General features: G+C 56.5%; 1 protein-coding gene across 1 annotated transcript in view; it reads left to right on the top strand.

Annotated features, from left to right (window-relative positions):
* The window catches only part of LOC102008637 (C-type lectin domain family 2 member L), a gene marked incomplete in the record, with an annotated part of 10691 nt that extends 425 nt beyond the window's left edge, over positions 1-10266 (top strand). Inside the window, 5 exon segments of the mRNA XM_013504909.1 lie at positions 1-79; positions 4634-4708; positions 6985-7151; positions 8124-8224; positions 9523-10266. Coding sequence (XP_013360363.1) covers positions 1-79; positions 4634-4708; positions 6985-7151; positions 8124-8224; positions 9523-9634 — 534 coding nt within the window.
* Between the last annotated feature and the right edge of the window lie 3893 nt (positions 10267-14159).

Genomic DNA, 14159 nt, shown 5'->3' with positions numbered 1-14159 from the left:
GCCCGCGGCCCGGAGGGGCTGCTACGGCGATCGGGCTCGGGCTACGAGGGCAGCACCAGCTGGAAGGCGGCCCTGGAGGGTAAGCGCGGCCGGCCCGCCTGGTCACCTTGGGGCGCGCCCGGGCATCCTCTCACCCAAGGCCCTGGGGTGCCAGCGCGGGTGCCAGCGCGGGAGCCCGCGCCACCTCGGCTGCGAACTCCGCCGGTGACCTTGGGAGCCGCTTCGCGCTGCGCCTGGCCCCGGCGGGAAGGCTCGTGCACGTGCGGCGGGCGGGAGCGCAGCGCCCGTGGCGTCCGTGCCCTTTGCGGGCCGAGCAGGGGCTGCTGGTGCCGGGGCGCGGGCGGGAGCCCGGGGGCTTCTTCTTGCACGATCCGTTCCCCCTGCCCCTCCGACTGCCTCAGGGAGCGGCCGGCCGGCCAGCGGGCAGCAGCCACGGTGGGAATGCATTTCAAGTTTGTCCAGGAAACTCGTGTTGGCTGGAGAGACGCTGGAGGGGACGAGAGGGCTCACCGCCCTCCACTCTCTTTGGGGTACTCTTGGGACCCCGAGTCCAAGGGCAGAGGATGACCTGGAAGCATTAAGTAGGAAGGGGTGTCTTCCTGGAGGGCCTCCTGGAGGAGGTGACTGCTCGGGGGTGTGGAAAGACAGAGGAGGCTGTAGGTGGCTGTGGCTGGCAGCCTGGGTGGGGAACCTTGCCCCTGTCTCAGGGTGGGGTGTGGTGGGGAGGAGGAGCCTGAAGGACCCTGCAGGCCACAGCAAGGATTAGCGGCTGAGGGTCCAGAGGGTGGGACCGCGGTCCAGGCACTGCAGAAGTCGGGCAGCGGTCAGGAGGGGCCTTGGGCCGCATCTGTGCCCAGGCTTCCACCTGCCACCCTGCCCTTGGCCCCGCTGACCGTGGCTGCTGAGCCTGGCTGTAGGCTGGAGGGGAGCCCGGAGTGGGAGAACGACCAGAGACACTCTCTGGGCACCCGTCCTGTCCCCCCATGCGTGGCATCTACCTGTGCTCCAGCCTAGTCTCACCTGTCCTGGCGTGGCTCCCTGCCTGGCTGTGACTCCAGCCACTGGTGTCCCCCGGAGCACCCCCACCCTTGAGAGCCTGTTGTTCTCAGTGATCACCCTCTGGGCCTTGACGTCTGTACAGGGGTCTTGGGACACGGAGTCCGCATCCCGGTGGGGACTTGCCCTGTGCTGGTCCCGGGAGTCTCCTGGGCCCTCCCTGGTGTCCGAGGAGGGGAGCCCGGGTCTAGGGTGGTCCTCTCACGTTGGCCCTGTTACCCTGGGTCCCTACCTTCCCTCACTCTTTCTGCATCACCCGGGCTCTGTGCTAGGCTCTGGGCACGCTCCTGGCCTAACAGGTCCCAGCCCGGGGCTGTGCCAGCCGCTGGGTGCAAAGTGTCTGGGGAACCTGATCCAGACCCTGCCCCCATGTGCCTGGCCACTTTCCACACTCGCCTGAGCCTCAGTTTCCTCCTCTGTGTGGTCAGAGTTCTACCTCTGGGGGGTCATACAGACCAAGGGCCATGTGCGCACTCTGTCATGGTGACCTTTGTCCCAGCTCCCGGGTGTGGAGCCAGGGAACGTGGGTGACTCGCCATCAATTGAAACTGACCTCGAGTCCACTCCCCTCCCCAAGCTGGGATCCATGTGATGACCCAGTGGGTGTGGGATCCAGGGCCATACGGGCCTTGAAACCTCTGCTTGGCCAAGCACCTATCTTGAGAGACAGGGGATACCTTTTTTTGGAAACAGGGTCTTGCTGTGTAGTTCAGGCCGGCCTGGAACTCACAGCGATCCTCCTGCCTCAGCCTCCAAAGTGCTGGGGTCACAGACATGTGCCACCACACTGGGCTTAGACACTTCTCGACTTGGCCCGGCTGAGCCTCCAGGGGCACGGAAGCTATCAGGCACCTGCTCTGTGAGTTTCGTCCTCTTTAATGCTCACCTCAAGTGGGGTTGGTGAGCGCCATCTGTTTTGTAGGGGAGGACATGGCCCGAGGTTCTGTGTCGCTCCGAAGGACACAGCTTGGGTGCTAACACATGAACCGCCCCGCGGGGTTCGCCCCGGCCCTCTGACGTGAGCGCTCTTACCCTTTCCTGTGTGACCAAGGACTTCTGCTCGCCAGGCTCACTGGAGGGAATCGGATTGCGCTCCACTGTGCACTCGGCTCTCTCCCCCACCCCCTCAGACAGCTGCACCTCTGGTGTAGACCGTGCTGCCTCCTCCCAGGTTGGGGACTGCTGTAGCCGAGAGCTGAGCCGAGGCGGGGGCCAGGGCTTGGAGACTTCCCTGGATGGGTGGTGGCCTTAGAAGCAGAAAGGTGGACGAAAGTTCCCATGGCTGGGTCTCTCCTGTGGACTGACTGTTTCCTTCACCCGGGCTCAAGCCAGAGGCGGCCAAGGTGACCCAGAGCGCCAGCTGGCTTCTGGGGACACCGAGGTGATGGAGATTTGGATATTTCTGGCGCTGGGGGTGGGCGTGGGATACAGTGGCCAGGACAACGCAGAAGGGACACAGTGATTCTCTGTTCCTCAGACTATATAGATTTTTCAGTTCTCACCAATTCTGAATTTTTAATGTTGAAAGTTTCTGGATTAGGCAGAAACCCACAACTTCCTGATCAAAACCACAGAGGTGCATTTAGCAAATCCTCTTACGGATTTACGAATTACCAAGCTGCACATCTGATGGTTTCTCCTAGTCAGGATGACGCTGGCCAGGCTCTGCCCCTGACGATGGAGGGACATCAGCCACGGGCCTTTTGGGGCCACCGGCACAAGGATGATGGGAGCTTTGTCTGGGTTTACAAGCCAGAGTTTTTCAGTTGTTCCTTCTAATATTAGTCTAAATGATACACATTTAGAAACCCAAATAAACCGCACCTTTCAACTCCATCTATTATGGGCTATTGCATAGGAGGAATAATTACTGAGATGGAACTGTGCTGCCTTTTCAAGAGCAACACCGGGGCTAGGAGGGAATTAATACCTCCGAAATTCTGAGGAGTTCCTTCCATTCGGTACAGTCAGGCCTCTGAGCTTACAACTCCAGGGGCATGGTCACCGTGGGGACAAGGGGAAGAGCTGCTCCTTGGGGTGGTGCACAGCGTACCTTTTCTGCGATGGTTGTTGGAAGATGTACTCCTGCATGACGAAGGAATGAACCGAGACAGAGGAAGAAAGGGGGAGAAGCAGCAGGAAAGTCAGCACAGCAGAGGGAGAGGGAAATCCTCAGCCTATTGGTGTAGAGACCCCAAGGTGACAGTGAGGTTTAGGAAACAACCAGCCAGATTGAGGCAGGTCAGAGAGAGTTCCAGGGGCCACTTCTTTAAGCAGGTTGTTTTGGGTTGAATGCTAGTTCCCTCCCAAAATTCTTATGTGGAATTCTTAATGGCCAAGACATTACATAACAGAGGTTAAGACGGCAGAAAATAAAAGGAAAGGAAAGGAAAAAGAAATCAGCAAGTTTGGTGAGGACGTGTGGAAATGTGAAATGCACTAGTCACCACACTGAGGCATGTAGCTAGGAAAGCAAAGACTCAGAGAAATCTGTGTGCATTATTATTATCATTATTATTTTTATTTTAAAGAGTAAAAGAAGGACAACATAGCAGTAGGGGGGTTCACCGAATTACAGACAAAGTGGTAGGACATTATCAGTGGTTGTTATTTTACCTATTGGTATCTTGAAGATAGTTTCTCAGGAAAACAAATAGACAAATAATAGTGAGTTACAGACAAAAATGGCAGGAAATTATCAATGGTTGTTATACTATAGCTTGGATTCTCCAAAGTGGTCTCTAGGGAAAACAAATAGAGCTATACATGAGTGATCAATCAAATAATCATTGACTATTCCCAATGGTTGTTGTTGAAAACATACAGTAACAAACATATATCCGTTTACAAAATAGCATAGGAACAATACAAACATTACACAGTTATGGACAGCTTGGTAGGAAATCATCAATGGCTGCTGCAATACATGTTGGCATCCTCAAAGTGGCTTCTCAGGAAAACAAAGATATGCAGGTAAGATCCAACAAGTAGTTACAGCCCAAGGGTTGTGAAAAATAGTGGATTACCTCCTCATCAGTGACTCCCCTTACTGAGGGGTGATGGCTGGAAGGAAGGCCAGTGCTGAAAAGAAGGACCAAGAGACCAGCACCAGTGTCCAGAATGGGCCATCTACTTTTTGCTCTATAGTCATGATTTCACAGGGATCCTCCTTGGAGAAAGCGGTCCAGCCAGAGGGAGAAGGCAGAGTATGCCCTGGGCCCCTTCATTCCTGCCGGACCAGCTGGTAGGAGGGTTCCGAGCCCTGGGCCCCCTGCTCCAGAGGGCAGCCCGACCTCCAGTGGCCACCCCTACAGTCAGGGCATGGCCCAGGGGGCCTCCCAGGGCAGTCCCTCCTGAGGTGGCCTGGCCCCTGACAGTGGCAGCAGACAAATTCTGCGTGCATTATTCACAGAAGCCAAAGGTGGGCGCAATCCAAGGGCTATCCACAGGTGCATGGATAAACAAACTGATGTGTCACGTGATGGCATAATATGAAGACCAGGAAAGGGTCAGGTTCTGACATGCGTGCTTGACATGCATGTGGGCAGCTGGACACACACCTCTCTCCTCTCTGCAGATACCACCACGCGGCTCCTGCTGGGAGCGATTGCAGTCCTGCTGTTTGCCATCTTGGTGGTGATGAGCATCTTGGGTGAGTGTGTAATTCTGGGTCCCAGGTTCGTGTGACCTGTTGGAGGCTCAGCTCATGAGGTACAGAGAAGTTCCTGGTGTCCCTGGAGCTCAGGGGGACACAGCAGGTCTGAGACACAGTGTTACTTGTTGGTGAGATTTTAGCCCCAAAGAATCCATTCATACACAGGGTATCCTTTTGGAAGCAGTGTGGGTGGAGAGGGTACCCAGGTATTATTTCCTAAATGATGTGACAACTCAAGACAAATCTGATGTAGGTCAAGTAGGTGGTGATTCTTGCAGGAGATGGTTTGAGGGCAAGGGACTTTAAATATCACATTATACTCTAGGAGGCTGAGGCAGGAGAATTGCAAGTTCAAGCCCAGCGTGGGCCACTTGGCAACTTGCCAACTTATCAAGACGCTGTCTCACGATGAAAAATAAAATAAAGGAAAGGGCTGTGGATATAGCTTACTATGAAGGCCCTGGGTTCAATCCCCTGTACTGAAAAAAAAAATCACATTAATTGAACGAACATTTATTGAGCCCCGCTGTATGTTAGACCTTGGGCCAACTGCTAGCAATTAAAAAAGGTGAGGGTGAGAGTATCCCCTCTGTCCAGGGATAAGTGCAGTGGTAGAGGGGATGCTGCTTGCACCTTCCCAGAGCAGGAGACACATGCGGTGAACTGTGAGGAATTCACATTAGGAATTTCCCAGAGATGGGGTGGAGAGTGTGTGCGTGCGAATAACCCTGGGGACAGGCAAATGAACTCCACCAACAGATCAGAGGGAAAAAGACAAAATTTTTGTTAATATTTACATTTATGGCAGTTAGCAGAAAAGAAAGGAAACTGGAAGAAGCGGAAGATTTTTCACTTTTTTTAACAGAGGGAAGAGTCTAGGCTTCTTTGATAAGTTGTGGGAATGAAAGAGAACAGGACAGGTGCGGCTGTATGAACAGGGAACTCGGCTACTCTTGGGGGACTCCGGTCAACGAGTGTGGTGGTTCTGCAGGGTTTGCAAAGGGGTTTCAGGGCCTCTGTCTTTACTCTTCGAGAAGCACTGAGACCAAGGGTAGACTTCTCAGAATGGGGAGAAGACCACTGGCAATCAGGCCCGCCATGGCCTCCTCTCTGACTTGTACGATAAGCCCTGGGTTCAGGAGTGTTTAGAACTGGGTATCATGGCCACTGGGCCCAGCTGGACCTCGTTTTTCTTTCACTCTCTGGCTAGGCTGGGTGTCGGCACGGTGTAGACAGAGCCCTCCGTGATTCTGGCGAGGCGCCACCACGTCTCTTGGGAGACTCTCATCCGGGTCTGTCCTCCCAGGGGCCTGCCTCTCACTGACCGGTCTGCCCGGGGCCTGCCCCTAATTAATCGCTGTCCACATGGCTGTAGGTCCCTGGGGAGGACTCTACAGGCCTTTGAGTACCAAGGGTGTGTTCTTGGCTCTACTTCACTCTGCATTTTAATCAATCACTTGTATGAAAACAAACAGACAAACAATGTGCTTATCGAATTTGCAGCAAAGCAATCCACAGACAATTCCATGTGACAAATGGGGGAAAATCAAGATTAAAATTCACCATTAAAAATGGAAGCGCTGAGCAAAGTGAATGAGGTAGATGTGGAAGGTTAAGTAGAAGCAGACTTCAAGGATGAGCGACGCCTGTCCAGGGCCCTGGGACCCGGGCTCGGAAGCAGGTCCTGTCTCCTGCGAGGAGCCCCAGGGCGAGCCTGTTCGCGGCAGTCTGCAGGTGGGAAGGCGGTGCTGTGCTCACAGCGCCGCTGGCGGAGCCCCCGCACATGGCTCTGCGGTTGTCCCGACGGCAGCGTCCCTTGCAAGGAGTGGTGGAGGAGATGGCGTTGGAGTGGCAAGGAGGGAAGCTGGCGTCCCCTTCCCGGAGAGGCAGAGGCCAGAACGGGTCTGCTCTGGTCACAGGAGGTGGGCCTGGCTCACAAGAGGGCGGGCTGGGACTCAGTATTAGCAAGAACTTTCCAGCAGTTCCTGCCCAGTCTGAGTTTCTGGGGTTCCATGCCTGGGAGCTGGGAGAGAGCAGAGAGGAACCCCGAGGCTCACCTGCTGTCCCACCCCCTGGCGGCGACACACCCGCCAGCCTCCCAGTTCCCTTTCGTCACACATTTAGTCCCTGATCCTTTACGTGCGGGCTCTGTGAGCTCCGCAGCATCTCTTTGGGGCAGGTGGAGGGAGGCGCGGGAAGCAGGGCGGGACCCTTGGGGGCCAGGCGGCGGCCAGCTGTGGTGGCGGATGTTGAGCCCCATCTCCTCCCCGCAGCCTCCAAGGGCTGTATCAAGTGTGAGGCGCCCTGCCCGGAGGACTGGCTGCTCTACGGAAGGAAGTGCTACTTCTTTTCTGAGGAACCGAGAGACTGGAACACGGGCAGACAGTACTGCCACACCCACGAGGCTGCGCTGGCCGTGATCCAGAGCCAGAAGGAGCTGGTGAGGGTGACCCCAGGGCCCCTGGGCTCAGGGAGAGCCACAGGCCGGGCACACCACGTTCCCTGTGACACGTGTCTGGGAGCTATCCCCCCACTGCCTAGCCATAGGTGTGCAGACGGCCCAGGGGTCTGGGCAGGTCCCCCTCCATGCTCAGGGCTGCTGACTGCAGCCCACTCAGCATTATAAAGTGTAAGAGCTACCAATTACGGCCAGGCGAGGTGGCGCATGTCTGTGATCTCAGCACTCCAGGGTTGAGGCTGGAGGACTGCCATGAGTTCGAGACCAGCCTGGGCTCTATAGTGAGCTCCAGGCCAGCCTGCACTACATAGTGAGACCCTGTCTCAAAAAACAAACAAACAAACAAACTTGTAAACTTCAAAAAAAAAAAAAATCAGCGTTTTCTATTGTTCCAACTCAGGACACGCTCTCATTTAATAGCCTGGCCAGTTTTGTCAATAGAAATGTGAAAGAAACAGAATGAACGAAGCTTGGTCAGTGTGGGTTTGAGCCACAGCGTGGCAGGAATCCAGAACAGCAGAGTCTAAAGCCAGCTTCTGTCCGTCTCTGGTACACAGTGTTTCTCTGTCCCTTCTGCAGAGAAAGGGCCAGGAGGACACAGGTAGGACAGCCAATCTGAGTCCTGAGATTTGTCCCGCATAACCCACCCCATGGGAGTCCCCAAGTCTCCTGCTGCTCAGGACGGGCCAGAGCTGCTGAGCTCGAGGGCCTGGCTGTGCAGGCCTCCCGGCCAGTGGGTGTGTATACCACAGCCAGGCCTTGCAGGCTCTTGGGGGTGGCTGTGGGGAGCTCAGAGGGTTCCGTCCCCGGCTCCTCTCTTCCGGTCTCAGGCCACATCACCCTCCCATTCTGTGCGCCCTGGCAGTGACTCTTCCAATCCGGGCTTGGTTGCGTCATGAGCACTGTCCCGACTGCCTTTGACACGGATGCTTTCTTTCCTCTTTGCTTTTGCAGGAATTTATGTTCAAGTTCACAAGGAGGGAGCCCTGGATTGGCCTGCGCAGAGTTGGGGATGAATTCCACTGGGTCAATGGGGACCCGTTTGACCCAGACACGTGAGCTGAGGCTTCGTCCTGTAAAGAAGGCCTGACCCTGGGAGCCGGCTGTGGAGAGAAACGCTCCGTTTTATGCCGCTAGAGATGCTAGCTGGGGGCTGTGGCCGGGGGCCACCCAGGAAAATGGCTTTCGTGCTCTCTGCTCACGCGTGCAGCCTGGCTTGATAGCTCGGCCTCACGCGGCCCTCAGAGCTCGGGGGAAAAGCCCAGGCTCTGCCTATGCCAACTCCATGTGTGCAGCACTCACTCAGGGTGGCTCCTCCACATCCCCTTGGCCGGAAGGGCGGGAAGATAAAGGAAGGGTGTGTCCTAGACGGCCTTGCCCAACTGGCCAAAGCAGGGTCACGTGATCACACCTGGCCCGCGGGAGGGGGGAAATGGAGCCCGCAGTTTGGGCCGCCATGTGCCGCCTAAGTATGGTCACTGTGGAGGAAAGGGGATCCGAGGACGTTGGCCAGACACGTTCTCCGGGCACCCACTTTCCCATGGAGACGGGGAGGCAGTGGTGCTGTCATCTGGGGGCCAGGGTGGCAGCAGGGAGGGGCTGGGGGCAGGTGTGTGGCTGTGACAGTGAGGGTGATGGTGGTGTAGGGCTGTGCTGGCCGTTGATGCTAAGGACACCCGGTAGGATCCTGTAGGGGAACAGAATCTCAGAGGATCGGGCCAGGGGTGCCAGCCCCATGGTGATGACACGGGAGTGTTCCCAAGGCTGAAGCTCTGGGGTCCTTCAAACGCCCTGCTTGTGGGATCCCTGCCGCCAGGGGTCTGAGGTCAGGGTGAACAGACTAGGCACCTTCACAACATACCCGGCCCATGTGTGGTTTCAGGGGGGACGCAGCCCCTGCCGTCCAGTGTACTGGGGTTGTCCGGTGTGCCCCGAGCCTGTGTGTCACCGCTGAGTCTCACATGTACCCGCCCCCAGCGCTGTTGGGAGCCGGGGTGAGAGTGACAGAGCCCGTTCTAAGGCTGGCTGCCTGGGGACTGTGGGGACAGACACAGCGCCCCACAGGGCTACGAGGCATGGTCTGCAGAGCAGCCGGTGCTGCGGGGGGAGGGAGGGCATGCGCAGGTTGGTCCCCGAGCCTGGCACATGAGGCTGCCCTGAGGCGGGGAGAGCCGGGGGTGTTGGGAGGAGACTGGGGCACGGGAGGAGACGGGCAGGCTGTGCCGGAAGCTGCCCCGGGCTGGCTGTCCTGGGAGGTGCCGTGGTGCTGGCACAGGACGCAGGGCCTCTTGGGGAACCGTGATGGCTGAACGGGCCAGTCCCGAGCTCCTGGTCTCTTCTCTCCCGGTCACAGATTCGCCATCTCGGGCCCAGGCGAGTGTGTCTTCGTGGAGCCCACCCGGCTGGTGTCGACGGAGTGTCTGATGACCCGGCCCTGGGTGTGCAGCAAGATGGCCTACACGTGACAGGGACAGGCCAGAGGTGGGCAGAGGTTCTGCTCCGAGCCCAGCCTGCAGCACAGCCGCCTGCCCTCTGCGGGGGGAAGAGCTGGGGAGGACCTGTCCCTGTCCTGTCCCCTCTCAGGCTCCAGAGCTCCTGGGTCCCTGGTTCCTGCTCCCTCTGTCCCCAGGCAGGTCCTGCGGCTCAGCATTTGAATCCCATATGCTAGTAGTGTGGTCACCTTTTCCCGTCACGCAGGCACACACACACACACACACACACACACACACACACACGCACACACACACAAGCACACACGCACAGGCCCTTCCCAGAAGTGTCCCTCAGCCGCCCCTGGCCCTTCCCCAGCCCCGCCTGGAACCTTCCCTGCTCGCTGCGGCCCTGGTGCCGTGGGGAAGGCTGGTAGCTGCCGGGTGTCCCACTGTCACCAGTCGTGGGCTCCGCAGGCCCGCCCCTCTCCAGAGTGCGGGGGCGGCAGGCTGGCAGGTGTCCCTCACCTCGGCCAGCCCCGCCCAAGGCCTGGAGGCCCCGTGCCCACCCTCTTTGCCTTCCTGGGGTCCCCGGCCAGGGCCCCCCGCTGTGTCCGTGGTGCTGTTGTATCGGTCACTAACGGAATAAAGAGATGACTGGCGTCAGAGAAGCTGCTGCAGTCTGTTCCGGGGTCACAGCTGGCGGGGTCTCCACAGACATGCGCTTGCTTTGGCTTCTCAGGCGGTGATGTGCAGGGGCCAAGGGTGGAAAAACAAAAGACCACGTGTGGTAGCCCGGGGCCTTAGTTGATCTGCACAGGCTGTGAAGTTACTGCCTGAGGGGCAGGTGCCTTTCTGGCTCCGGCGTTACTGTGTAATGCAACATGGTAAATGTTTCCCCCCAGCTGCTGTGTGCCAGACACCATGTCAATCATGGGTGACCCTACAGAAAGCACTAGAACATTCTAGAACACTGTGGAAGTTGGCTTATTCTGCCTTGGGGAGGATGGGGTGACATGGGGGCCTGGGGAAGAGCTTACAAGGTCTGCCGCCTCTTCCTATCCCTCTGGTTGGTCTGGAGAGGCCCTGAGAGCCCCCCTTGCGGCCCCTCAGTGTGTGGCAGTAGAGCCTGGGCCTCTGAGGCAGCCCCTCCTGGTGGGCCAGGCGGTGAGGAAACCCTGCATGCATTGGGCACTGGCTCATTTTCAGGAACGAGTGCAGGGGGGAGCCAGGTCGTTTACTGAGCCCAAGCTGTCAGATAACACTGCCAGCTTGGCTCGGTTGACTCTTCTGCATGCTTTCCAGAGAGCTCATCGAGTGGGGTTTGTCTGTGGCTTCTTATCTGTCTCCTTCTGGAAAGCCAGTGCACAATAAAATGTTAAGAGAATTTGGGGGCCCCCCACCCCCAGCATGTGTTGGGGAGCACGGCCAGGGGCCCAGGTGGAGGAAGTGGTCAGTGCTGTCGTGTCATGTCCAAGCCCACATCACAATGGGGTCCTACCTCAAGAGTGGGGTTTAGACGGCATTGGTGGTTCACACCTATAATCCTGGCTCTCTGGGAAGCTGAGGCAAGAGGGCTCCAAGTTTGCACCTAGCCAGGCAACTTAGCAAGAGCCTGTCTCAAAAAATTAAAAAATAGGCTAGGGATGTTGCTCAGTACAGAGACCCCAGGTTCAGTCCCCAGTACTGCAAAATAAAGTAATAAAATCAAATAAAATGGCTGAAGATGTAGCTCCATGCGAAGGCCCTGGGTTCAGTCCCCAGTACCACAGAAGTGGGGCTAAGATCTTCGGCGCTGTTTTCCAGCAGAAACGGCCGCGGGCACAGCACCTTGGGCAACGGGCAGTGAAGAGGACAGAAGTCGGCGCTCTGCCCTCTTTCTGTCTGGAGGTGGTGGGGGACAGGGGACCCTTCGGGAGGACAGGGAACTCAGGTCCCTTGCCCCTTATTTCTTATTAAGTACCCGAAGCTTGCTGCTTGAGGCTTAAGGCCCTTGCTGTACCCGCAGCTGCCAGAGGGGGGCAGCACTGAGGACAGACCCAGAAGAGGGTCCCTGGGGCCAGGAGTGTCGCCCAGGCCTCCTCCCAGCCCCATGCAAGGGGAGGTGCGCTTCCTGAGGACTTGTTGGCGTGGTTTGGCGCCGCCCTAGTGGTCAACCAGTGTTTTGCTGCTCCCAACCCCTAGGTTCATTCTAAGGGGAGGAAAAGACACAACGGTCCGGAGTTTGCTTCCCAGCACAAAGCTGGAGCTGCAGATGCCGGGATCTGAACTCAGTCCCCCCAACAGGGCCCTTGGGAGCTTACTTGTGCGGCACACGTGTCCTGCCCAGCTGGCCAGCTGTGAGGAGGGAGAGGGGAGGAAGAGCATTCTGACCTTCCTTGCACGTTTTCTTGTGCAAGACAGTCATGTTACCTGGCAGTTCGTTTCTAAAAAGTGGCTCGCCAACCAAACGCCACCTGGCTCTGGGTTTCTCGACTCTCCTTTTGGAGATGGATTCTAGGTTCTTCTTGTCCCGAACAAAGAATTGACCAAGATGAGCAAAAAGCAGCAGCAAAGTTAATTTAAGAAAGTGAAAATAAAGAGTGGGAGAGAAATTGGAGCGAGCTTGGACCAAGTAAATTAAAAAAGAGGGTGTGAGAGAGCAGAGATAACAGTACACCCTGCATCTGGGACACACAGCACGGGCTATTGTAGAAGGTAATCATGGCAAAGCCTTCCTGCCCCGGGTATGTCTTTTATGCAGTCCAAGGAACTCCAAGAGAACCCGAGAGAACTTCTGTATTGGGGATCCCAGGGCTCCCTTGGGCGTCGGGCCAGTCTACTGAGAACCTGGTCCAGTTCTCAGGGGCAGTCCCTGTGCAGGGCTTTGGGAGCTGTTCTGCACATGCCTTTTGTAACTTACGGGTCATTCCCTCTTCTCCAGCCAGCTTTGCGTTTCCCTAATCTCCTGACTCAGTCACACACAACTTCTGCCCTTAGCTTCCTCCAGGCTCCTGAGGACCTTCACAGCCCTCATTACCAGCACCTCTCACACTTGAAACAGGGCCTCTCGTGGCCTGGGCCTGTGTGGCCTTATCCTCTTCTGCTCGTGCCCGGTGGCGCTCCTGTCCCCTGGGAGGCAGCGGCTGTGTTGTGGCACTTTGCCTGCACAGTGGACACTTGGCATTGCTGACCCTCTTGCCCACGGTGTCATGGCACTCTCCACTTGGAGGTGCCCGTGGGAGCCCTGAGATGCCGCTGCCGAGTTCTTAAATCCCCAGAACCATGACCCACATACACCTCTGTACAAATTGCCCAGCCTCAGGTGTTTTACTACAGCAGCAAAAGATGAAGATATCCTGCCTCTTGGAAGTCCTGTGCAGAGCAGCATATGGGTGATGAGGATCCATCCTCGGGCCAGCTGAAGGGTCATTTCCATTTATTTATTTAGTTTTTCTTTTTGTCTTTCGAGACAAGGTTTCACTATGCCATTCACACTGGCCTTGAATTTACTTTGTAGCCCGGCTGGCCTTGAATTCTCATCGATCCTCCTGCCTCAGCCTCCCGAGTGCTGGGATTACAGATGTGTGCCACCACGCCTGGCTGGGTCATTTCCATTTAAAGCTTTCTGTTCGCTGTCACCAAGTTTCCACTCAGCAGCCCCCAAAGCAAAAGTGCCTAAATCTTTTCTTGCTTAGGAAGGGCTTCTTTGTATCCGTATTTCTCTGATGGATTTTGAGAAGTATGACTTTTATAATTTTTCTTACTGTTACAATAGGATCAAAAAATCTTCTGCCACTTTCCACAGCTACCTCTGGGCTGGAAACCTTCTGAACACTCTTCTGAACTTTAAGAACAAATTGGCTATTTCCCAGCCTAGAACCTAATTGGTCAGGGACGGGATCACTACAAAGTAACTCCCATTTAGAAGCCACTGGCTTAGAGCAGTTCTGCAGTCCTCCTGTGTGGCGCTCTGCAGTCCCTGGCTTTGGAAGCAGGTGAGGCATCTCCCTGGTAGTCTCTGACTCTCCTCACTCGGGGTGGGGGGAATCTCCCTGCCCCTTCACGGGCTTACATGTCAGCCACCTCCTGGAGCCGTGTCCCCGAGCCCGGGTCCTCGATGGCCCGTCGGGGGCTCCCCGGCTGCCTGCCTTGCACAGTGCTGAGGCATCTGCAGCCTGTGAGCTCAGAATAGCAGACAGGAAGAAGCAGGCTCTGCACTGCTCTGCTGCAAACCTGAGGTGTCCGTGGCTGTACAGAAACTGCGTACTTCTGGTCTCTTTGCACCCTATGCAAGTTATTTTCTAGACTAGATTCTCAAGGTTGTCTTCTTTTTTTATGATGCCGTGTCTCTCTCTTGGCCTAGTGGCAGCTGCCTTGCAGGCGTTGGACGCAGTAGGTAGGCAGCCCCAGCCCCAGCCCCAGTCTTCTCTGCTCCAGGCTGAGTTCATTTATTCTGTGGAGTTTTATTAGATTTTATTGTTTGAGCCAGTGGGCCAGTCTTTTTTTGGGGTGGGTTGGGGTGGAGTGGGGTAGTACTGGGGATTGAAGCCAGGGCCTTTGCATTGAACTACATCCCTAG

This window comes from Chinchilla lanigera, unplaced genomic scaffold (genome assembly GCF_000276665.1).
Source record: "Chinchilla lanigera isolate Chin_1 unplaced genomic scaffold, ChiLan1.0 scaffold00093, whole genome shotgun sequence".
In the NCBI taxonomy this organism is placed as follows: Eukaryota; Metazoa; Chordata; class Mammalia; order Rodentia; family Chinchillidae; genus Chinchilla; species Chinchilla lanigera.
Note: the sequence above shows the minus strand (reverse complement) of the source record. Positions and strands in the feature narration are given on the sequence as shown.